At 57.1% G+C, this 25,402-nt stretch overlaps 1 protein-coding gene across 1 annotated transcript in view; it reads left to right on the top strand.

The window, feature by feature from the left end:
* CDH22 (cadherin 22) overlaps positions 1-23,289 on the top strand; it is a gene marked incomplete at both ends in the record, with an annotated part of 56,677 nt that extends 33,388 nt beyond the window's left edge. The window contains 5 exons of the mRNA XM_082491255.1: positions 3,446-3,582; positions 11,616-11,737; positions 12,053-12,170; positions 21,087-21,338; positions 22,751-23,289. Of these exons, the coding sequence (XP_082347381.1) occupies positions 3,446-3,582; positions 11,616-11,737; positions 12,053-12,170; positions 21,087-21,338; positions 22,751-23,289 (1,168 nt within the window). The remainder of the gene's footprint in view (positions 1-3,445; positions 3,583-11,615; positions 11,738-12,052; positions 12,171-21,086; positions 21,339-22,750) is intronic.
* Positions 23,290-25,402: the final 2,113 nt, after the last annotated feature.

Genomic DNA, 25,402 nt, shown 5'->3' on the forward strand with positions numbered 1-25,402 from the left:
GTAACATCCAAACCAACAGGCAGTGCCAGCACGAAGAGAGAAAAATGGCTTACAAGGTCCGCATCCCAATCAGAGCTGGGGACTGCGGTTCCAGACACGGAGCACCAGCCAGCTTTAGGAGGAGGGAGCATGTGTCCCGTCTCTGAGTGCCTGGAGGACCCAGGGATTAATTGCTTCCCCTTTGGGATGGATGACTATGAAGCTGGACTACCTGAAGTGGAGAGGCTTGTTGATGGTCAGCACAGACTTTGGTTGGCAAAGATTGCATTGCGCAAAACGATGGAGGCTGAGCACAGCGGATAGCTTCTTCTTCTGGCCGCTCTAGCACGGGGTTAGCCATAAGCTCTTGGAAGGGGAGGTCTGTCGTTGTGTAGAGCAGTGTGGAGCGGGGTGATCTGCAGCTCTGAGTGGGTTATGGCTGTGGCTTTGGGGTGGGGGGGGGTGGGGGGGAGATGGACATCCCTGTGCCCCCTCAGTCCCCAACTCCAGTGCCAGCCTACTGCTCCAGAGCCTCCACAGCACTTTGCACGGACAGAGAGCTACAAAGCCACCTGGGACTGGCCACCTCCAAAATCACAGTGAGCAGAAGCAGGCTCAGCCCTGCTTTCGTGGCAAATGCAGGCGATGCTCAGAGCTTTGTCCCCTTCCCCTGGCACAGTGTGGAGACGGGGGCAGCTCTCTGTGTAGCGGTGGTGACAAAGGAATCAGATTTCTGGTTTGGTTTCTGCCTTGCCGGAGGGTATGGGCAGTCAGTCCTCAGCAGACAATTCCAAAGTGACAGAAGACAACCTTAGAAGCAAAACAATTAGAAGCCTTAAGAAAAGGTTACCGGTGGCATGAGGCAGAGCGCTCCCCTCCCAGCCTCCTGCCCTCTGGCCATATCAGATGTTTCCAGGCTCAGTGATGTCTCCCATCACTAACTGGGCTTTTCTGTGTAGCTATTTTTTGCAGACATCTTTGTTTATGCAGCAATGACATGAGTGTGAACAAAACAGGCATGTGCTTACCCGAGAAGCAGGGAAGGCATATGGAGAGTGAAGTACCATCTTGAACTCTAACAGTATTCAAAAGTGGAGTGGAAGAACAGGACATGTTCGAGGTCAGGTGGTGTGGGAGAACAATGGGAAGCAGTTATGCAAATGCATCAATTATGCTATTGGAAAGATATTAGGTGTTGTTATCCCGGTTTCAGTTCCTCCCTCCAGCAGTACTGATGCGAACGAGTCAGAGTGGCCAGACCTCTCCTTTCCCTTTGCAGTGAGCGAGCGCAGAGTGGATGTGAAGCTGCAGTACGTGCCAGGACGGTGTCACTGTCCCTTCTGGAGCTGGCTACGTGCCTGTAGAGGCTCTGTTTCCAGCTGAGAGTTGGGGCAGAAAATGCAGGATGGCTAGGAAGTCCCTGGCAGTCTGTTCGGAGACGCATGGGCTTGTACTAGGCTTTGTGTGGCGGATCCCCATCGCCTCTAGATGCAAGGAGGGGGAGGGAGCCAGCCGCATCGGTGCAGAACGTGCTAGATTGTGCATGTGCGCAGATGCAATTTAGATAGTGATTTTTGAACATTCTTCCTTAACTACAAGCAAGTGCTGTTGTATTTTTCTCCCTCATCACCCCGTCTGTCTGAAAGGGAGTGAGCTCGGGAGCATAATCTGGTACTGTGTAACACTTAAAGAGTGTAGAAATGCCTTTGTATGTGCCTCCATCAGAGACAGAGCTGCCAGGCTGTGTGGGTAGGTGCCTCTCAGGAAGCACTCTCATCTGCAGCTGGTCCCCCCCCAGGGCGTGGGACAGAAGGGCATGGAGGCGTTCCATGCCTCCGGGCAGCGTGGCAGTCCTTGCATGCAGAAGGTGAGCTGGTGTTCCTCGGCTGCGACCCATGTGGATGATGGACCCACCGACCACAGCCGGACTGTGCCAGGAGAGATGCAAGCGCTTGGGAAAGTCGCCCCACAGTGTGCGGAGCACCTCCATGTTCCAGAATGCGCTTCTGGCCTGGAGCCTGTCCTGCTCCGCTCCTCTTGTCTGACATGGCTTCTCAGAACTGTCCTGTCTCGTCAGCTTTCCAGCTTGCTTTGTCCCTACATTTATCTTCCTTCTGTTGTTGGACATGTGACTGAAGGCTTTAATTTATTCACAGCCCTCCTTTCAGTAATTTATCCTTTGTACTCTTAGCTGTCTTGTATTATTTAATTCTGTAAAGCACTCTGGGATGCAGTGTGTATGAAAGATGCTGTACACAATAACATTATGCTGTATTGTTTGTGATTCGTAGGCCTTCCGGATTTCTAATTCTGATTGCAGTGGTGGTGTTTGTTATTTGTGTTACAGCTGTGCTCGAGGGCCTCAGCTGGATCGGGCTTCCCTTCCAGTCCCTTCCCCAAGGAGCAGATATCTAATTGTGCCCTGATTTAATGTTGGCTTGTTTTATGCTGTGTGTAATGTGTGTAATGGTTGGAAATGCAGGACGTGCCACTGGGACTGATTGTGTGGGCTCGTGGTGTCATGGCTAAACCCCGGTGTCTGACACTTCTGCGAGCTGTGGCGGTGCCTTTTGGGAAGAGGTGGGAGTCGTGCTCCCAGAGGTGGCGCGGGGAGCGGGTGGGCTGTTGATGGGATGCCCGGGGAGGGGGCTGTTTGGGGCAGTGCTGGAGCAGCTGACGGAGAAGAGTGAGAGCTGTGTGTGAAGGGTCTCTGCTGAGCGGCCGGAGCCCATCGGAGCTGGAGGAGCTCTTCAGCCCGCTCCTGTGAGACGGGGAAGCCCAAACTAGGGCACATCCCAGGGCTGCTGGGGACGGTGTGCTGTGTTGATTGTGGGGATGCTGGCTGTTGCCCACCTCTCTGCCGCCGGGGCTCTCGCCCCAGTTGCACAGACTCCGTCGGGATTCAGAGGAGACCTTGCCGTTTGGTAACTGCTGTAGCTGCAGTTCAGGTCATCTGCAGGTCCAGCTCACGGCCTGCCCGTGTGCCGCTGTACTGTCCTCCAGGTCTCTCGCTTGGGTGGGTGCTGCGGTAGGATCAGGAGAGAGGGTGGTAGGTGAGGCGGGCTCCTCGAGCAGGGGTGCCCTCCTTTGGTTTGGGTTGGCGGTTTTCCTGAACCTATAGCTCAGAAGCTTTCCAGACTCATAAGTGGAGTTACAGCCCGTGATTTCTATGTTGCTCTGTCTATGCTCAGCATAAGGTTCCCATCAGAGCAGGTTTTTCTCCTTGTCTGCAGTCTCTGCTTAGTTCCACTTTATGCACCAAAAGCTGCACTTTAATTTTACTCGAGGGCTCTGGGCTTGCAGCCTGGTTGAAAGATGGCCTCTGGGTACCGTGCCGCAGCAGGGGAAAAGTGAGAGCCGTGATATAGGGCCTGTTGCATTAGATCCCTGTACTCTTGGGGCTGATGGCGAGGTTGGGCTTGGCACATCCAGCTGTTCACAGTTTTCCCCTTTTGCCTGGTCTCAGGTACGCCATCGACCGCAGCACAGACGCAGAGAGGATCTTTGACATCGATGCCAACACAGGTGCCATTGTGACAGGAAAGGTCCTGGATCGGGAGACGGCAGGGTGGCACAACATCACTGTCCTGGCGATGGAAGCAGGTGAGATGGAGGAGTGCTGTGTGGAGGAGACAGTGTGCTGGACTGGAGTGGGGCAGAGTGGGAAATATGGGTGCCTTCACTGCAGAGGTGACCAAGATGCAAGCGTTAATTAATACTGAAGTAAAAAGAAAAAAAAAAAAGCGGCAGCACCGAGTCTGACATCTCCTTAGACAACCTAAAAATACTCTTCCTGACTTGAGCATTAATAAGGGAGCATGGTCGAATAGTATATTTGATGAACACTAATCAAATTCGTTATCTATGCGCCGGCTCTGCCAGTCATCCCCGTGCAGCTCGCTCCCTGCGTTCACACCTGCTGAGTGGCTCTGGGGGCTCCCAGGGGGTCTGTGTTCACATCACCTGCATCCCCCCAGTCCAGCCACGTGCTGTGGGTGGGTGTCCCATCAACTGGAGCCCTGTGGCACAGATGGCTGCCAGCGCTCGCCTCTGCTGGGGGCTCACGGTGGTTGGGCTTTGCAGGCTGTGCCTGCACGTTGGGTTTGTGGCTCTGGATGCCTCCTGTGCTTCCTTGGTCTCCCTGCCCTTGGTGTGGCTGCAGGCTTGGCAAGGCACAGCAAGCAGTGGCTGGGAGGTCCTGGCCCTGCAGCAGTGGCGAGGGGCTGTGGGGAGAGTGTCCCTTAGCCCCCATACCAGGGATGGGGAGCAGCGGTGCTGCCAGGGTTGGTACCACCAGGCTGCTTTGGCTCTGGCCACAGTGCTTGGCCTCACCTTGCAGCCCACCAGGAATAGTCTCAGGCAGAGGGTGAGGCGAAGCTCTTCTGTCCTCTTGTGAAATTAGCTCCTTTCTGACCCTCCCACGAGAGCCCTGGTGATGGTCTCTTCCTTCCCTTATGGCTGTGCTGTGCTATCCTTTAGTCTGTATTTACAGTAACTGCCAAATCTGCTCACACCCAGCTGGGAGAGCCGGGAGGGAACAGCTTAGTGGCTCTGCAGGTTTTGTTAGTTTATCTTCCCTGTGTGTGATGGGGGCAGCGGAGCCTGGGGTGGATGCTTCCAGCAGAAGTTCTGTTTGTCTTTTCTTCTCCGGTTAAGAAAGAACAGAACAAACCTGGGTCCTGCTGCTCAAAGGAGCTCTGAATAAACTCCTCTTCAGGAATGAAAAGAAAATAATAGCAGCAAAGGGCAGGCTTTGCTTCCCTGCAGGTGTTCCGCTGCGGGTAGGAACCTGCCCTGGGCGTACCCTGCTGCCCTCCATCGTGTTTGCGCGGTGCCTTGGCTCATGGGCTCCGCAGGTCCCCATGCGCGATGGTGGCTCTGGCCCCGTGGGTCCCAGGGAGTGCTCTATGTTCTTCCTTTTTCCAAGCCTGAAGATGGAGAAGGGGCTTCAATCCCAGGCACCATGCTGGGAAGCAGAAAGGCATTGCCATATTCTTCAAAGTTTTCCACATTTTGGATGCGCAAGTCTCACGAGCAGCCTGGGGCCTGCTGTGCTCTGCCACCCCATGGCAGGTGGTACCAGGGGGCTGCTTTGGCTGCAAAGCACCTTCTGACATCTGCAGACGTGTGCCGAGACCCGCCTGTCTGTGGGAAGGAGCCTTCCGTGGCCTTCATTCCCAGAGGCCCCTCAGGAGTTCTGGTTCTCGTTTCTTTGCTCGTTCTTGAGCAGGGAGACGCCGTTGACATTGAAGGAGCCGTGTCAGGTCCTGACTTATGGCCCAGAGATCGGTTCCTGCTGCGGGGTCACCCTACCGAGGCGGCAGCCATCCGCTCTGGCAGGGCTGGGGCGGGAGCGGAGGGAGCAGCACCCCTGGCCAGACCCGCGCCGCCCTGGGGGGAGGTCTCTGGCCCCGCTGCGTGTCCCAAGCCCCTCTCTGTGCTGACGCTTTGTGCCTGCTGGCCGGGGTGACCTCTGTGCCATCTGGCTGTGGTGCTGTGACAAGCCCTGCCAGGCATCCGGCAGCGATGGGCAGGCGTGCCGGTGCTGCCGGAGGGAGGGTAGCCCGCTGCCGAGCCGCGGCGTGTCCGGGGGCTCTGCGGGGAGGCTCTGCCAGCGGTGGCCGGGGAGGAGGGGGATGGTGGTGTTGCAGCACAACTCAGCATCCAGAGGAAACTTGAGGTGACAAGAATCAGAAGGACAATATTTACAGGCAGCGGCTAGGATTTCGGAACAAGTCGGTAAATGCTGCGGCTCCCCTCCGGCAGGGAAGCCTGTCAGGCTGGATCGCTTCAAAACCCGGGGAGACTCTTCAGCGCGCTGCCTTCTCCCGCGGTGAGCTCTGACTCATCCGTTTTAACTGCCCAGACATTCCTCCCAGTGACATTATCCTTAACGTTTTGTAATCATGAAATATTAATGACTGATATTGAATTTAAAGTACAATTTATGTCTGAATCCTCTGGTGGAAAGGGCAGTTGTAAAGGTACAGCCTTCCGAGTGATGGGGGCGGGGGGGGGGGGGGGGGTGGAGTGGGGCTGTGCAGCATCTGTCACGCTGTGCCCGGCGCAGTGGGATCAGCGTGGAACACGGGGCGGCTGGGAGCCTCTGCACCGGCCTCGGTGTGTCCGGCGCAGCCGTTCCCGGCATGCAGGTGTCCGGAGCTGGCGGGGCCCTGCGGTGCTCACCGTGGGCATGCAGGCTGTGGCTGGCTGACCCAGGCTCTGCTGCACTGCCAGGCAAGATGTTATCAACTCGGGCGGAGGCAAGTGATAAAATAGTCTTCCTCTTTTCCTCAGCAAGATGTAAACTTTGCAAAAGGAACGGAGCGAGCCCACCAGGCATCGTCCTACTGCCCGGGCTCATGTCTGGTGCCCCAGCTCGTCGGGGCTGGTGGGAAGCCGTGCCCGCTCGATTCCCACGGCGTATGGGCACATGGCCCGGAGCGCGTGGCACCAAGGTCTGGCCTCCCTGCAGCCTCCTCGAGCTGCCCCCGCTGCCTGCTGGCAGGACCGCCCTGAGAAGGGCTTAACGAACAGCAGCTGATGGAGAGCTCACCCGCTGACAGCACTTGTCCCCGCAGGCAGCCTGTCTGTTAGGTTTGAGCAGCTCCGTACAAGAGCTGTCCCCCCACCTTTGACAGCCCCGTCCGGGACCCGGTGCTGCCGCAGCAGAGACCGTGTCCAAGGGTTTGTGTCCCACCTACGGATAACCAGAGAGAGTGTATTTGCACCCGAGGAGCAGTAAGAGAAGCCGCAGAAGGCGCCTGGCTGCACCTGAGGCTGGCCGGGCTGCGGAGCAGGAGCGGGTCTGCCCCCACCGAACAGGCTCTCCCCAGCGGGAGCTGCCTCGGCCGGCGGAGGACCAGCAGAATATTTGGCCTTGCATCGCGGCAGCCAGCGGGAAGCACGGGGGCCGTTCAGCAAAATCTGGCCTGGGACCAGGCCAAGCGTTTCCAGAGATAAATCTTCATCTCGCTCGCAAGCTGTTTACCTTCCTTGGGCTAATATTAGCGATTCTCTTCCTGTTTTCCTCTTTGCTCATGTAAAATGATGAGGCCTTGACTGCTGCGTCCACCGCTGGTAATTGAGATGATAAATCTTCCTGCTGGAGACTGGCTTTAATCAGAGCATTGTGTTTGGATGCGATTTAATGACTCTCATGCTGCTGAGTTCGGGCAGGGCTCAGGAGAGGTGAGAGCCATTTATATGTTACTTGGCTTAACCGCTGCTTCCCCTCAGCTGGGAGCCACGTTTTCGGCTCCAGCCTCTGCTGTAGCCGTCTGTGTCCGACGAGCCGTACCCCTGGCGTGCCTCTGCCTCGTCCGTGCCATCAGCGCTCCGCTTCGCAGTCAGGCAGCTGCGCTGACATCTACACAACCACCCGGTGCTCCACAGCCACGGCGCGAGTGCCGGAAGGCAGAGCGGCCCACGCCGGCCTTCTGATCTGCATTTTGTTCTCCCAATTTGCTCAGACAGTGAGGATTAAATTCCACTCTTGCCTCTTCTAACGTAAAAAAAAGAAATGAATTGAGTATTATACCAATCTGGGCTTGAGGCAGAAGAGAGTGGGTCGCACACTGCGCCCAACAGCATCCGTGAGCTGTGCTTCCCCAGGTGCTGCGGCCACAAACAGCGGCCCACGGTCTGCTGGCCTTTGCCCAAACCGCGCTTCAGCCCCCGGGTGCTGCAGAGCACCTTTCTGCGCGCGGTGTCACTGCATGGCTGTGCGTGCAGGCAGGAGCGCAGATGCTACCTGTGCCGCAGCAATGGTTGTGTTTGGAGCTTCACGGTAGAGGTTTGGGTGTAAAAATGGAAAGTGCTTTATTGTGAGTTTGTGTGAGGGTCTGGCAGGGTCAGGACTGGATCCCAGTGCGGCACTAACCACAGATTCCCTCGTTTACTGCCACAGCAGGGGTGGCCGAGCATCTCGGCAATCCCTTCCCATCACCGTGAGTTTCTGCTGCAAAGCTTCCAGCGCTTGAGAGCAGCTGCCCAGAGCTGCTCGGTGTCCATCCCGCAGGCAGTCGGCTGTCCGGATCCCGAGGAGAGGACAAGTTGTTGGCGTTTTACGTGGGAATGTTTAAGAGAAGAATGGTTGTACTGTTCAGATTACTTTCATGGTTAATTAAATTAAGAAAAAATACTTTGGGATGTGGCGGAAGGTTCAGCCAGAGCATTTGAGGCTTGGCCTCAGTGTCGCCCTGCAGCAGGACATGCTGCAAAGCCAGGACACTGCCCGTCCTGGCCCGGCCCGTCCCGTGTCCCATCCCTGCGCTGCCCGTCCCGTCCGTGCACTGCCCGTCCCGCAGCACCTCGGCACAGGGGTCCCGTGCTCCCTGCTCGTCCCAGGCTGTGCTGTTTGTAGCACTGAGGAAAGCGCAGACGCTGCAGCGCGGAGGCAACGGGCAGAACTCTGTCTCCCACCCCCGGCAGGCTCCAGCGGCTCCGAAATAATTCAGCCCGTGTTGGCAAAGGCAGCTGCCAGTCATCAGCCTGGAGCTCCCGTACTGCACTGCTGTGTTTCCAGCGTCTCCCCCTTGTTCTGTGTATTTTCCATGTCTCTTTCCTCAGTCTTTTCAGATTAATAGCATTCCAACTCCTGGAGGAAATGCAGAAAAACGGCATGTTTAATTTTAATTTAGGAAAGCGTTTAGGTAGCAGCCTAGTTTCCTCGCTGCTGTCAATCAGGTTTCCTCAAGGCTGACATCAATTAGTTTAAAAATATTGAATGTAATTTTGCCTGACACAACATATTGCAGCCACTGCAAAATATAATTTATTTTAGAAGAAGAAATAATTAAACTAATTTGCATGTCAGTCAGCTGAGCTGGAATACCGAGGAGAGATGCTGCAATGGAAGATGACTTTTTTTTTTCCCTTTTCCCTCTCCAGTCGCACTCAGCCTGGCACGTGCAACCCTCTGCCCGACCGCTGGCCGGGTGCTGCTGGGCAGAGCCCTTCGAGGGCACGTTTCTGCCTTCCCCCAGCCCTCGTCCACCCAGTCTGCTGTTTGTCCTGGCAGTGGTACCCGCCTGCCGAGCGTTTCCTTCTGCGTAGGGCTACGTGCGCACATTCCTGTGTACGTAGAGGAAGCACAGGTCAGAGCTTTTGGCCTTGCAGATGTGAAGCCTGCATTATTTAGCCTCTCATCACAGATGCGTTCCAACAATCTTACTCGCACTTCTGACCACCATAAATTCAGTTTATGCCACACGAGTTACAGAAAACATATTTCAGAGATGTTTGGGGGATTTTTTTTTTTTTTTCAAATACATCCAACCATTTTTCATATTTTCCACCCATAAATCCAGGTACTGTCTCAAAGGAAGAAAGCATTTGAGGAACCTTCAAACAGATCACGGTACAGCCAAAATAAAAAGCAGCCCATGGGCGCCTCACTGGAAGAGTAGACAACGATGCAATGGTTGCATTTCTAACCTTGACGTTCCTAGAGATGTCAAATTTTAACCCTGTCACTGAGCCACGAGTAAGCGTGTGCCTCGGGCTTCAGCAATTTTGGAAGGGGCAAAAGGAGAGCTTTTTTATGACAGGGTGCGTTTAGAAAGGACAACTGTGCTTTGAGCTGCGCTCAGGGGAGCGGGACGTTAGTTATGGCTCTGGCAGAGGGGTGAGCGCGGGTCCTCGGCACTGTGCCATGGCGCATGGATGATCCCACTCGCGTGCACGGCATAAAACACTCCTGGCAGCTGCTCGCTGATGCTGTGGAGTAGGACGGACCTATGGCTATGCCCAGCCCTAAATACGCTGATTGCATCCCTCCCGCTGAGGCTGAGAGAGGTCATCTTGAAGGGAAGCTGCTGTGCTCAGGCTCACCCGGGTGTCCTGACCTGGCCCCGCAGAGCCGCCGTGGCACACGCCGTGCTGACAGGTCCTGGGGAGAGTTCAGCAGCACTGGGATGTGGTCCTGCTCACGGCTGGCACCGCAGGGCTTCGGGTCACAGTTCGGAAGGGGAAGAGATGGGGTTCTGGGCTCTTCTTCCTCCCTTCTCTCTGCCTTTCTCTCGGCAGTGCCCCCAGGGCAGTGCCAGCTTGCTTCAGAGCTGAGCAGCGGGGACGGTTATCCATCTTCCTGCGGGCTGAGGAGGGGGAGATGCTGTTGTCCTTCTTTGTGCAGGAATTGGAACACTTTTTCCTCCTGCTCGTCTGTGGCCCCCGTAGGCACCGGGCGCACCCCTCCGCCTCCCCCGGGCTCCCCGCTGCCTCCCCCCTCCCTCTCTCCCTGAAAGCAATTGCAGTTTATTTCACTGCACCAACATGCCTTTTAAAATAACACATCGTTCTAGGCTTTTAGTCACGACTTCTGCCTCCCTCCCCCGAAAACAACCATCTAATCACCAGAGCAGCTGGTCTGGGTGAGAAGGAGTGATAACGCGAGAACAGGGTGAAGGCAGCTCTGGGGAGGGGGCTTAGGTTCCCAGCTAATTATGGAGCAGCGCTAAATCTCCTCTCCCCTGGGTCCTCCCCCACCTGATCTGCGGGGGCCGGCATTAATTTTATAGACAAACAGGCAGCAGAGCTCTGCCCGAGCGAGGAGAGAGGCATCGGGTCTGTCACAGTTGCAATCTCTGGGTGAAACAAAGGAGATGGAGTATGAGGGAGTTCTCGTTTCTGGAAGCACATGAGGTGCTTCAGAAAACATTAGGCCCTGCGCAGTGATTTATAATCTTCTAGCGGGGGCTCAATGTACCTTTGCGGTGTGTGCCGTGGGGTAGAGTGGCACTGCAAATGCAGTCTATGTCCCATGTGCGGAGCGAGTCCGGAGGTGGACCAGTGGCTCCATGTGCCCCCGAGGGAGGGGAGTGGGCTGTGAGCCCCCCAGGACCTCTGCGAGTCCCCCAGGACCACTGCCTGCACGAGGCATGGGCCGGCGAGTGCGGGGGTGACAGGGCTGCCCCAGATCTTCCTGCATGACCCCGCTGTGCCAGCGGGCAGACGGTGCACAAGTTCAAACTGCTGATGGCAGTGCAAACACGGGTGTCAGTGTGCAAGACACGGGTCCCAGGGCAGGAGCCTCCTGCCTTGACAGGGAGCGTTCAACCCCGGGTCACCTGGGTGCGGTGGCGGTGTAGGTGGCAGATTTCATCACCAGCCTGCGCTGGTAGCTGATCCCAGCTGTCTCACGTCCTGGCTCTGCTTGCTTGCCTCTCAGCTGTTGCTGCTAGCCCCTGGGGTGGAAGGGTCAGGATCCCAGTCAAGGTGCAAAGTTCTTGCATCCAACTTGGCTTGTCCCCTCTTGATGCTGCCTGGCAGCAGCACAGATGCTCGTCGGTGGTGACTGACCCTTATTGTGGGGACTTGCTCGGGGCTGCTCAGCTTTTCCAGGGGTAGATCAGGCCAACAGCAGCGTTTCGGGAGTCCTTGGTACGCAGCCCAGCAGTTGGGTTTCTTTACTGGAGAACATGTGTGGTGAAGGTGAGTGATGCTCTGTGGGTGCCGCTGGTCCACAGACGGTGTGTGCCATGGGTGGGCAGAGGTGCAGAGCTGTGCGACCCTCTGCGCTGGCAGCAGCTGCATGGCTGCAATGGCCTCTGGATGGACAGACACAAGGAGAGTTTGCTCCCTGCTAGTGGCAGATGGCAATTCCTGCTGAAGCTCTGCTTCCTTTTTTGTTTCAGATAATCACTCCCAGGTATCAAGAGCATCTCTCCGTATCCGTATCCTGGACGTGAACGACAATCCGCCCGAGCTCGCCACCCCCTATGAAGCTGCTGTGTGCGAGGATGCCAAGCCAGGCCAGGTAGCGGGTGTCCCCCAGCCCTTCTCATGAGTCTCCATCAGCGCCTGCAGCAGTCTCGTGCTGCGAGCAGCGCTCTGGACCAGTGCCAGCCTGCCCATCCTTCCCCTTCTGCCTGAACATCTTCCCGTGCAGCTGCTGTCACCCTGGGAGCCACTTTGCTGGTGTCCTACAGCTAATCCTGTCTGCAAGGGCAAAGGCTCATCCCTCACTGTGGCAGACGCGGGTGATGCTCTGCTGGGCTGGACCGTGTGAGCGGGGCCCGTGGGAGGGGCTGCGGAGGCAGCACCGATTCTCACCTCTGCTTTCTCCTCACAGCTGATCCAGACAATAAGCGTTGTGGACCGTGATGAGCCTCAGAGTGGCCATCGTTTCTACTTCACACTGGCACCTGAAGCCACCAACAACCACCATTTTTCTCTGCTGGATATTAAGGGTAAGCCCTGCTGCGCCCTGCCCAGTGCAGGAAGGGAGACGGGGCTGTGGGCTTACAGTCCATCCTTGCCGGCTGGAGCTCAGGATGCTTTGGGCACCCTGCAAGGCTCTTTGCCAACCTGGAATGGTGGGACTGGTCAGCTACCAGTTCGTATTTCTTCGCGGAGGCTCTGCCAGCTTCCTTCTGTGCTGCAGACAGGTCCAAAACTCTTCTTGTGCTGCCTGGTTAGCCTTCGATGTTTTCAGGGCTCTTGATCCCTTTCTTGATGGGAGATGTCCAACCTGCCCGCAGGCAAGGAGGTGATGTGGATTTACAGATGAACACGCTCCCATTTTGAGCATTAGGATTTACCCCTCTCCAAGGTAAATCCGGGACCCGCCGTGCGGGTGGGCAGCCCCTGTGCCCTGACAAACGGGAGCAGCTCAGGAGTCCCGGGAGGCAGCGGGGCCGTGCAGCAGCCAGCCCTCGGCCATTGCGGGGTACCTGGGACACAGCCAGCAGAGCCGGATTCCCCGTTAGGTGGTGGCTCAGGAACCTGGTTCCTCTGCGTTTCCTGAGGCTCATCCTGTCCTTTAGGAAATGCAGCCAGGCAGGGAAGCTCTGCTGCTTCCCTCTGGGAAGCTCTGGGGTTCTTTGCACCTCTGGGTGGAGCGGCTCCGGATGAGTTTCTCCCCACCTGCTGCTGTAACCCACGGGGTGCGATGCAGGTTTGGCTGGCTGAGCCCTGGTCGCCAATTGCCTTTGCGGACTGCAAGCTCAGGCTGCGTTTGTGTGGATGATAACAATCCAGAAAGGTAGTTACCAGGCTGCTTCCTATTTTTGACTGGTGTTTGGGGTGAATTTAAGTGCTGATTACAGTGGTATGTACATCAGGGACCTTTGCAGATACCGAGATTTCTTCAGCCAGATGTGCCCTCATTTGGCAAGGGGCCAGCCCAGAAGGAAGCCAGCAGCCCACGTTGAAATGTTTCTTTGTTTTGTTTTGTGGGTGCTTTTAAACCATTCTTTTCTCCATTTTTGCAGTTTCATCATCTGTCAGAAGTCTGATTTAGTTTGTTCTGAGCTTATCAAAGGAACCCTCTGCTGATGTAAGATCTGCTTGCTCAGTTTGGTTCAGCATTATTAGGGATAGCCAAAATGGAACTTGCAGCAAAAAGCTTCAGACGTAATCGCAGATGGACCGATATTGCTTTGTGTCCTAAAAAGTGCAGCTGTCCCTGACCCGAGTCCCTCCCCCTGCACTGATGGGGCAGCTGTTCATGAGGCCTTTTGCTTCTTATCACGTAAGCAAGCCTTAATCCTCTGCAAGATTTTGTCCCACGCCCAGCGATTAACTCCTTTCACTTTCTCTGAAGGACCTTATGAAAACGTGCTGAGTTACATCCCGGTGTCTGCCCCTACCCAGACCCCTCCAGGAGCTCCGGGGGGCCCGGGGCCACGCTCCTTGCTCCGAGCTGGGATGTGTGCTGCAGCTGGGTCGCAATCCCAGAGCCATCGCTGCTGTTCCTCCTGTCTGGCAGGAGGGACCTGGCCAGGGGTGGCTGGAGCTCGGCGGGGGCCACTTCACTGCCCGGTGCTGTGTGGGAATCGCCCCCCGTTCGCTCAGCCGGGGTTCACCAGCAGCAGCCCCAGAGCTGCCCTTGCAGGAGGGTGCAGGACACGGGCTCACGCGCTGCCATCTCCTCCGGAGCTGCTGCTCTCTTGAGTGGGATGAGGCTCTCGTTGCACGGGGTAATCCTTCGTGCTAAACGATCCCACAAACTTTGCATGTGGTGCAACACTGCATAAAATGAGTAAAAGCTGGCATCACCTCCCGCCTTCTGTTCTCGGGGAAAACAAATGCTGTTCTTGCAGGGTTATTCCCAGGGTGTTTGGAGACCCTCCCAATTGCCAAGCAATGCTGTCTTCCACAGCAAGAGGAGGCGGCTGCCTGCGCAGATGGAGGCACCCCTCATTTCTAACGTGTGTGCGTTTTGGTGTCATCTCCCTTCCTTTGATTTCTCCCCCCCCCCTTTTCTTCAGCCCATTGAGTGCCCTGGGTGCGCTCACCTTCATCCCCTGCTCTCGTGGGTTCCCTTGCTGCATCCTCCTTTGTCCCCCCCTTTGCCTCCCTCACGTGCGTTCACCCCTCTTGCACTTGTCTCTGCTCCTCCATATAAATATCAGTGGTGACAAACTGCTACCACCGGCCCATCTGTTTCTTTGTACAAATTCGTAGCCAGTTTTGAAACGTGATTTATAAATATTGCTTTTGCAGCCAAGGAGTGACACTGATGGATGTCAGCCCAGATGGATTCACTAAGCTCTCGCTTAAATCCTCCTTCTCTCTTTTGCTTTGCACCTACATCCCTCGGCTCCTGCAAGGCAGCAGAAAGCCACCTCGGGAGGGTGACTTGTCCTCAGCACGGCAGGGACCAGCATCTCCTTGGGAATGCCGCGGTTAGGGTTCGTCAGGTGGGGCAGGAGCAGCCAGCCCTGGCAGGGTCGGTGGGGAGCCTGGGTGGCTCCGGCCGGCAGCGAGGTAACCGGGAGCTGCCGGAGAGATGTCGGAGGGGTCGGCTGCTTGGGCAGGCACCTTGCTGGCAAAGCTGACCCCGCAGGGGCTGGAGGAGCAGAAGGAGTGAGAGACGGTTGAATGTTAAAGCACGGAGCCCTGTCGCAGGGGTGGGAGTGGAGCTAGCTGGGGTAGCGTGGGAGGGCAGGAGAGGACGCCGAATGCTCTTCTAGGGTTCCTCATGGGCAGCGTGGAGGAAGGCTGCGAGGGTTTTAGGGAAAGCCCAGGGTGATCGATGGGGCAGCCTGTCCATCAGATGAAGAGCTTGTGGAGTACCTGCTAATAAGTGAGCGTATGGCAGAGGTCACAGGGCAGGTCTGCTGCAGCCTGAGACCGCCGCAAGGCAGTCAGGACACTGCTGCTTGCCCAAAACCTGCTGGGTCAGTCCCCAGTGCAGCCAAAACTGCCGGGAGTGGGAACAGCGGTAGCAAAGGGCCTGCAATTAACACCCGCAGCCCTGCTCATCAGCTCCCAGCGGTGCGCAGAGCTGCCTTGGCTCTGATGCTCTGGGTCAGAGCTACAAGAGCGAAAGGTGACCCTGCAGGAAACCTTGTGTTACCTGAGTTAGAGCTGGTTTGCAGGAGCCGGGCTTTTGGAAACAGTGCCGCTTCCTACTGGCATCTATCTTTCCTTGCTTTTGTTCTGTCCAAGGGAGTGCTGAAGCACTTCCTAATGCATCAGACAAGGAATAAATGTCACGTGTGGTAACAACGACCTCAATCCAGAAGGAAGATGCCCGGCAGATGAAGCGCCTAAAGGAAGAGAGAGAATTGGAAAAGCTGACCTCACCCAGGTCCAATTGGTGCCATTCCAAAGGCGTTCACCATCCTCTGCCTCCTAAGTCACCTTTTGCTGGGTCCTTCTGGCCTGAGAAAATTGATTACAGAAGAATCAAAGGCAATTAAAGCCTGAAATCATGTTCTCCAAGAAATGCTAATTGTGTTGGAAGGGATGGTAGAAAGCATCCAAGCCCGGCAACCTGGAAGGGGTGCTAGATAATATGGAGCGACACATGGAGCTACTGACTCCAGAGCTCAAGGGCTAGGCAAGCAGATGTCTGAACTCTCTGCAGGTCTCATTAAGAGCATGTAATGGGTGATAGAAGATCTGAAAATCGTAACAATCAAAAGCAAAATGTTTGGATTTGAGGATTGCCTCAGGATAGAGGAAGCCTCCTCCAGCCCCGCAGGGATGCCGTTCACAGCAGGAGCCGCACAGATGCTGATCTGACAGGGGGTGAAAAAGAGCATCAAATCTCCGATCGGGCTGGCGAAAGGTAAACACGCAGCAGTGGTGCTGTGGCCTGGCACCCAGAGGATTTGGGAGAAGAAAGAGGCAAAAGGGAAAAAATCGGATTATTCTCTTACCAGCTGCACCCGCCAGGGGCTGGAGAGGGGGTCTGCTCCCTTTGGGCAGCTCCAGCGGCAGTGTGGCCCCGGGCACGGCTGGGAACCATCTGCACGTCCCCGGAGCTGGCGTGCCCGGGCACCGGAGCTGCAGAACAACTGCTGGAGAAGGGGAAGGCAGACGCTCGTGTGGCCCCAGGAGTGTGGGAGAGGGCAGGGGTATCGAAATCCAAACTGGAGGCAGCGTGCTCCCTTCTGCTGCCCTAGCGCTGTTCAAGATTGAGTTATGAGAAGGATTTATTAGTTCTGTCTTTGAAGCTGCCAAGAGCCTCTTCGGAGAGGGAGTCTGAGAGACTTAATTATTTTTTTATTCCTAGTGATGTTACGCTACCACCAGAGTATATTGGCTTCCTAAACTTTCCTCTTACAGCAGTATTGACTGGTCCCTGCGCACACTCAACTCACGTTGGTTTCTGCCTTGTCTGGTGACGTGCTCCTCAAGCAGGCAGAGGTGCCGTCTCCTGTCCATCGCAGGATGGTGGTATGATGCGACATGGGATAACATCGCTGTGTGGTCAGGGAGAGGGTGGCATAGGAAATCTGCAGAGGAGATGTCAGTTTACATAGCAAGATGGCAATGAGAGTAAATGGTTTGGCTTGGGGCTTCAGAGAACATATGGCACAACCCTTAGAGCGGTGTGACCGTAACACAAAGTGCAACCGGGTGAGGACTGGGCAGGAAAACGTAAGTGTGGTGATCCAAGCTCGTCTGTGCAGGAATGCTGTGGATTACCATCTGCTCAAAATTCAGTACCACCTCCTGGGAAACACTGCTCCTCAACCTCATGACCCCAAAAATGGACTTAGCATGAAGCTGCTACAGAGGAAGAGACACGAGAGGCTGCAGAAGAAGCCCTGCCTGGCTTTTCTTTGCAATGATTCGGGCTGTGCCGATACTAACAAATCTACACCAAGACACACATGCTGAAGCAACTTCCTTGGGTCAGCTGCATGTAAAGAAACAACTGTACCAAGAGAAAGATGATGTTTTGTAGGAGGTTGCTTCGGATGCATTTTCCAGGATACATTTTCCCAGATCTGGGCAAAATTTTCTTCGCTTCTGTGGTCAAATAGACTACATTGCATGGCAGCAGCGCTGCTTTTTATGGAGTATCTCAGAAGGGAACACAGAAGAAGTTTGCAACTAACAGGGGTGTAAACACCCAACAGAGAAGACAGTTGTGGAGCTGTGGGCGTAGCGGGTGGGCAGCAAGGAGGAGACTGGAGCCGTCCCAGCGCCTGGAGGGGGCTGGTCTCTGCCAGAGCGGGGTCTGGCTGTCCAGCCCCGGTGAGCAGTGTTGTAGGTGTAGACCTGACATTTCTGTGGATCTCCCTCCTGTAGGAAGTGCTCGTGTCACCCTGTTCAAGAGCGAAAATGTCGGTTTATGTTTGAAATAGCGTTTTGTAGTTGTGATTTTTGTGTCTGTCCCTAGCACCGAGTTTTGGGTGACAGAGCAAGACCTCAGCCCCTTCCTGAGCTGAGGTTTCTCAGAGCAGAGCTGTCTTTCGTACCGCTGATATATTTAAGTACTTGCTACTTTATTTTGACTTTGTGGGTTCAGCAGTGAAAATATTTCTCCTTCCCATACTCGGAGGTGAAGGGGCTCAGCAGCGCAACGTGCTGTCTCAGCTGAGCTGAGCTGAGGTTTGCGGCTGCCTCGCTGCGACTTGGACGTGTATTTCCCCTTGATTTCTAGAGACTGTTCCTAAAAATACAGCGTGCCTTGTGGCAGGCCCCTCGCAGGAGCTGGAGCTGGCTGTACACAGAAGGGGAGTCGCCAGCCTTCTGCTGCATTTCCAGAGGTGGGGGGAGCTGGTGCTGCGCCTGCATTTACGCAGCCCTACAGAGGTGCTCGCCCGGGCGGCTGGGAGACGTCCCAAGCACAGAGGTTCATCAGACCTGGGCCAGAGACGGGCTGAGCGGCACGTGGAGGTACAGGGCTGTGGGCACGGGGATCCTCCGAGCCGGCAGCCGACCACGAGCTCAGGCTGGTTACTTGACTGGTGTGACAGGGCCAGCAAAGGCGACCTTCCCGGGCTGAGGGTCAGAGCCTTTCGTGCTCACAGCAAGTGGGTCTGTCCCATTTGTCCTGTGGCTTCATCTCTACCGGGTCCAAATGCCCGAGGCTTATGTTTAGGTGGGCTAGCTAGGAGTTAGTCCTAGGCTCTTGCTGAGATGGTGCCATTAACGTTATTTATATCTCCCTGCTATGCTGCAGCAAGATGAGGGAGCAGCACCAAATTAGATCTCGTTACCTTTGTGCAAACGATTAGCATAACAATTATTTTTTTTCCCCTAGCTCATCCTTGGTAGGCAATAGGCAGCTTCTCAGCAGGTTCTGCTGCGGGCAGGCTGCCACACTTGCTTCAGCCTCCTTCAGCCCGGGGGGCTGGTGCTCCCCTGCTCCTCCTGGCAGCTCTGCCGAGTTGCCTCTGCTCTGGGGCCACGTCCTGCTCCAGGAGTCTCAGCCGTGGTGGCAGATGTCCTGCAGGACCAGGTGGCTGCCCAGGCAGAGGGTCGGTGGTCCCTGCCTCGCGTGCAGAGAAACCAGACAACGCATGCGGTGCAGAAAGATCGCGCTCTTCGCTGTGGGCAATCCCCTCCACGGGCTGGTGATGCTGCAGCACTTGGATCGCGTCTGGCTCGACACGTGGGTCGGTGCTGGGGCTGCAGCCGTGCAGGCGGAGCGCTGACATTGCATGCGGTATCTCCCTTCTGAGGCAAACTGTCCCCGGATCGACTCGTACAAGCCTTTGCCTTACTGCTCTCTTCTGCCCTGTGCTCCTGAGGATGTTGCCTGCCTGAAGTCTGCTGTCCTGAGCAGGGATGAGTGAGGTTACCTGGAAAATTCCCTTAATGGATTAAAGATGCTACATATAAAGGAAGAGTTTTTTCCTAGTGACCTGCAGCACAGTTCAGTGCGCATGAATAAGATCTGGTTTTGGATATCGCCCTTGTGGCATTCAGTGCAGCCTCCAGATGTTGGCTGGTGTGGTCTTCTCTCCGGTGTCTTTGCCCTTCCCCCGCGCTGAGCTCTTCAAGGCAGACCTGTGCTCTCAGATGAACTGGAAGAGATTACTTTCTCCCTGTCTCCTTTATGCTGGAACCCCAGCTCTCCCCAGCTGGGGTGCCAAAGGCTGCGCTCTCCCTGGCAACACGGCCGTATTCTGGCAACACAGAAGACTCCGGTGGGCTGAGTCCAGAAACCTGACGATAGGAAGCAGCAATCTGGTGTGTAGCACCACAACAGCCGAGCGCTGTTCTGGGCACGAGCCCGTGCGCTGCTGCCTCCCCTCTGGGCACAGACAGCCCATCTTCCTCGCTCCTGCTGCACGTAGCCACTCTCGCCGCTGGCACACGCCGGGTGGGCTTCGCCTCTGCACCCGCGTGTCAGCACGGGGGGCAGGGATTGCCCCAGCTCCTCTTCCAGCCCGCCCCGAAGCAGAGACCAGCCTTGCCCTCGCTTGGCCTTTGCTGGGGCTGGTTGCAGCAGTCCTGCGGGCAGGTCGTCTGTGCCTCTGCCGTTGGTACTGGCAGAGCTGGGCGAGGGCTCAGCGCTGGGATCCTGCCAGACTCTGCCCAGACTGCGTTGCCCCCAGCCCCAAGCAGCTCGGGGGGGTGGGGGGAGATGGGCTCCGTGCTCTGCTCTGCCCCGGCTGCTGCGTGGCATCTCCGGGATCTGCCCCGCTTCCCGTCTGGCCGGTGGATCTTCCCCGTCCCGCGGCTCGGCGTGTGCCTCCCCCTCTGCTCGGCTCCCGGCTCGCCTGCTGTCCCCGCCGTGCCCCGTGTGCTCCCGTGCAGCACCCGATCCATACGGCAATTTCCGCGGTGGCAGGCAGCCCAAGAGCCAGAATTAGAATAGATGTCTTTTCCGATCGAAGAGCTGATTGATACAGAAAGGGGCCAGTCTGGCATAAATCAGGCGCAATGAGGAGAGAGTCTGTAGACAGCAGCACCTTGCTGTGAGCGGGCCAATCTACGTTTTATTAGATAAAGACTGCAGACAGTCGGCAGCCACTTCTGACATCTGGCCGCACTCGTTCAGCTACTGTTCAATCCCTTCCCCGCTCTGCTGCTGGCTGGCAGCGAGTAGCACACACGAGCAAGGGGCCGAGCTGATTTTTCGGTCCCTCTTCCTACCCTCCCTCCTCCAGGTCGTCCTGGGCGCAGCTGCTGCTTGGGTTCATCTCTGGCACCCGGGCCCTGGAGGAGCCCATGGAGTGGCCGCGTTAATGGGATCGTAATGGGTTATGCTGTGCCGGCTGAGCCCCTGGAACAGCAGGGTTTGAGCAGATGGGATGGAGGATGGCTGGCTTGGCTGGGAGGCTTGGAAGGAGCTCTGCCTCCTCCTTCAGAAGTTACAAAGGATCCTGAGGGTATTTCGCCCTCCAGCTGCGGCAGGACCCTTCACCCGCGGCTCTCAGGTTTGGAAGCAGTAACTGCTCTTGCAGGTTCAGTGCCACCTGCAGACCCCCGTCCGCTCTGGTCTCCATGTCAGCAACTGATTTTTATCCTGATTCCTGCTCTGTGCCACCCTCAGAGGGTCTTCTGGAAGGTTTTTTCCCCTCTCTCTGCTCCAACTGTGTTGTTTGTCAGCACGGCTCAGATACCCACGTGCTGTTTCTCCTGTGTTGGCTTCGCCGTGCCCTAGGCACGTTGGCCGGGGAGATGCTGGGCTGGCCCCAAGGTGCTCAGTGAAGGGGCACGTGCTGGAGCAGAGCTGGCCACCTCCAGGCGCTCGGGCTGCTGAGGGGCTGCGGTGCATGAGCCAGCCATGAGCTGACTCCCCGCTCCCCCGTGATGGCGAGGAGGGAGGCCCCATCCCCTCTTTGGGCGGTTGCTGGAGTTGGCACACGAACAACCCCTGTTCGTCTCAAGTGTGGAGGAGCTCCTGGTGAGTCCCGCTGGCTGTGCCATGGAGGTGATGTAGCTGTGATTTTACTTGTTCCCTGCAGACAACACAGCTGCGGTGCACACGCAAAGAATGGGCTTCAATCGCCAGGAGCAGGACGTGTACTTGCTCCCCATTTTGGTGGTGGACAGTGGCCCACCGGCCCTCAGCAGCACGGGGACTCTGACCATCCGCGTCTGCGGCTGTGACAGCAACGGGGCCATCCAGTCCTGCAACAGCACAGCCTACGTCGTCTCAGCTACGCTGAGCCCCGGTGCCCTCATCGCACTGCTGGTGTGCGTCCTCATTCTGGTCGGTGAGTGCCCGCCTGTCCCCCGGCATCCTCCTGTCCTGTCCCTTCTCCTCTCCACCCAGCATCACACCAACAAGCGCAGGCGGTTGCTGTGGGCACAGTGCTGGCTCCTCTGCCAGCTGCCTTCTTGCCGGTAGCGCAGCGTGTGGGGCAAGAAGCCTGTCCCCCTGCCAGTGGGGGACCACCGGGGAAGCTCCCATGTTTGCCCCAGCTGGCAGGCGCTGGGCTCGCAGGGCAGCCAGAGCAGAGGTTCCTGCGGGCGGGCAGGTGGGCTGCTGCCCGGCAGAGGCTGGAGAGTTGCTGGCTTGCTCCCTGCCTCGCGGGGCAAGAGCTGAGAGCTGCTCGCAGGCTGCCGTGCCGTGCCCACAGCAGACGGGGCACCTGTGCGTCCCAGTGCAGTGGCCAAGGGTGGCAAAATGTGGGGTGCGCAGTTGTGCTCTTACCTCGGAATGGGGGGATGGTCAGTGTTAGAGTGTGCGTGAGCGTGTGGGCAGGGCACTGAGCTGGGGTGCTCGCAAACCAGAGCATTGCCTGGACCCTGGGGATGCTGCTGGCTGCCACTCACACACTGGCAGGAGCTTGTGCTGGGCCACCATGGCACGGTGTGAAGGTGCAGGGGTGGTGTGGGCTTGTGTGCGCGTGGGAAGGGGCTCTGAGAGAGGGGTGTTGCGGTGCCCTCAGGTTTAGCGTAGGGCAGTCGATGGATGCTGCTGCTGAGAGCCCTCCAGCATTGGTGCATGCTCGCAGCTGGCTCCTGAGGGCTGTCCGGACATCTGTGGAAGCCAGCGCGTTGTTCAGTGAAGTCTCCTCTCCTTGGCACCACTCTGCTCCCTGTCTCCTGCTGTGTCTCCGTTTAGAAAACCCTTTCCCACAGGGTGCACTTTACACTGGTTTCATTTTCCAACGCAGCGCAAACAAATTTCTGCCTAATTGCCCAAACGAATAAAGTGCACATCGGTGCTTTAAAGGTGATGGGATGAATGGATGATGATCCGGGACACATCTGCGGCTCATTGCTCAGGCTCTGTGCCATCTGCTCCACATTCACCCTCCCAACATTTGGCTGCTGCCGTGATTCATGCACCCCCTTTTCCTACTCATCTTCTGCAGAATCCATCCGTTTGTCCAGCCGTGCATTCATCCACCTGTCCCTCCTGTCTCAGCGGTCACGCTGCATGGGAAAGGAAGTTCCCGGTCTGCACTGGAGCCCGGGCAAACCTCTCTCACAGCACAGCTGCTACTTGATGAGCCTGGCTGATAGGAAGGGGCTGCCGGCGGTCTCGGCTGTGGGGGTCCCTGTGCTGGAGGGTGCTGTGCCTCTGCACCCTGCCGCTGAGCACCAGCCGTCCTTGCCCCGGCAGGAGCGCGGCTTGCAGAAGCCCCTGCGCCCATCTGACCGTCTCTTCCTTTCCCAGTGCTGGTCCTTCTGATCCTCACGCTGAAGCGACACCACAAAAGCCACCTGACATCCGAGGATGACGAGGACATGAGGGACAATGTCATCAAATACAATGACGAAGGGGGTGGCGAGCAGGACACAGAGGCCTATGACATGTCAGCCCTGCGCAGCCTCTACGACTTCAGTGAGATCAAAGGCGGCGACGGAGGCGGGGGTCCCGGAGAGGGGGGCCTGAGCGGAAACCCGGCCTCCGAGCTCCATGCCCTCCCGCAGTGGGTGCAGAGCCCGGACCTGGATTTCTCCGTGTTCAGAGACTATATCTGCAAGAAGGTGGAGCAGGCGGACGAGGACCTCTCCGTGCCGCCCTACGACTCGTTCCAGACCTACGCCTTCGAGGGCTCGGACTCCCCCGTGCCCTCCCTGAGCTCCATCAACACCTGGTCCAGCGGCTCGGAGCAGGACTTCTCCTACCTGGGGGTCTGGGGGCCGCGGTTCCGGCAGCTGGCAGCGCTCTACGCTGGGCGCAGGGGCGAGGAGGACAGCGAGGAGTCCTAGCCGTCCCACCAGCACCTCGCGAGTCTCCCGGTGCCTCCCGGACTGGGGCTCTGTGCCACGAGGTGCCGTGCGGGGACAGCGTGCGCCTCCGGCCGGGCTCGGTGGCTGCCGGAGAGGGGCTGCACCGTGGGACCGGGGAGCGCCGGGCGACGTGCTCCTCGGCAGCTGCCTCCTGCTCCGGGCACCCCTGCACCCACACGGCAATGCCGGGGTGCCCAAAGGAGCCGCTGCGGCCATCGTCATCTCCTTAATACCAGTCTCCATTAAAGCACTACACATTAATTTAAGAAAGAGAAAATCTAATTCAAGAGAGTTTGGAGGGGGTTTCTCCCCCACAAATTATCATTTAAATAGATCTGTTCAGTGAGCCCAGTTCAGGAGAGGAAGAGCAAACCCGGAGCCTTTTGTCGTCTAAATTGTTTTTGTCACTTGAGTCAGAGCATTTGAAGTGCTTTGATTTCTTTAAGAGCTTTCCTTGCAGAGGGAAACAAGCTTTTAACTTCTGTTCAGCTTTTTCCCCCTTAGGTTCACTCACTTTTTGGAGTCCTCCTTCTCTGCGCGGGGGCTCCTCGGCAGCATCAGAGGGAGCGTGTGGCTCTGGGGATGCACGTGCTGGATGCGGGCTCCGGGGTCACATCCTGCACAGAGCTGCCGCTGCGCTACAGTTCACTTCAAAACACACTTTGCCTCTAAGCTGCAATTGCTTCACCTCTCAGTTCTTAGACCTTTCTTGGGGTTATCAAAGATGCTTATGATTTTGAAGGGGCTCTCCCTGCACAGCGGACGTTGTCTGTAAGGTCCTGGTGTACCCCATGGCCCCGGTGATGGACAGGGATGTCCCATTCGCCGCCGAGGTGCGGTGCTGTGGCCTGAGCCGCGGAGCAGCCGCGGTGCTGGGGAGCGCCGTCGGAGGGGCGCAGAGCGGCGGTCCCCGCGTCGGCTGTGCCATATCCTCGGGGCAGGCTGGGCCCGGGTCTGCAGGGCTCTCAGCCAAACGCTGGTTTCTACCAACTGGCGTGGGCTGCAGAAGGGCAGAAGGTGGGACGTCAGCACACCCTGACCTTCAGTGTTGGGGGAGATCTGTGTCCTGGCTAGAGGATCATGCTGTAGGGCGCGAGAGAACCCCAGCCGTCTGGTTTGGAGGGATAATTCCTGCTTACACCCAGCTGACAGCAAAGCACCACCATCAGCGATAGAAAAGCCATCCCCAGGACACGGGCATGAGGCCAGATCCTGCTGGCGCTGCTGCACAGCCGAGCTGGTTGGTGCAGGCTGGGCAGCGGGTCTGTGACACCTTGGCGTACCCGGGGTGTCCCCACCCCGCACAGTGCCCTGCAAGAAACCTGCACAAGCTCCCACAGCGGGGCCGCCTTCGCATGAAATCTCTGGTTTCGAGAGGCAGATCAGGAGGAGCTGTCGGGCTGTGCTGTTTGTTGCTCCTCGGGCTGCAGATGATGCTGGAGGAAAGCGCTCAGTGCCCTGCACCTTTCCAGTCTGCTGACTTCCCCTGGGGTAAATTGAGCAGCGCTTTGAGCAACACCCCCGGGCAGTTTCTCAGGCTGTGCCGGCTAGTGCAGCTCCTTATCTGTTCCTGTTGGGAAAAAAAGAAATCAATTATATCATTGATAGGTAACTGATAAGGTCTCCCAAGGCATGACACATCCTGGGCTTGTCATTGGGTTTGTCCTTTTAGTTTAGCCACAGAAAGTGTTTTCTATCCTTGGAGAAGGTTTAAATGTAAATGTACCCACGTGTTCATTTTTTACTGTGTTTTGCTTCCCGGCTGCTGGTGTTGGTCCTTTGGCTGCAGCTCGAGACCTGACAGTGGAGAAGGGCAGGACGCGCCTTTGCCGCAGCTCCTGCCCTCGGCTGCTCCTGCCCTCGGCTGCTCCTGCCCTCGGCTGCTCCTGCCCGCTGCTGCCATGTCCGCCCACGCGGGAGCCGCAGCTCGGCTTTCGCGCTGGGACCGGGAGCTGCTCGCTTCTCAGGGTCTCTCCGTCTCCCCCCTCAAAGGAGGCGGCAGGTGCCCCGTTGCTGGCACCCGCGCTCCGGCGTGCTGCTGGTTCACTGTGATGATGCTGGGAAGGCAGCGGGGCCAACGGGCTGCTTCACG

The sequence above is a fragment of the Vanellus vanellus genome (assembly GCF_965231255.1).
Source record: "Vanellus vanellus genome assembly, chromosome: 15".
Taxonomy (NCBI): domain Eukaryota; kingdom Metazoa; phylum Chordata; class Aves; order Charadriiformes; family Charadriidae; genus Vanellus; species Vanellus vanellus.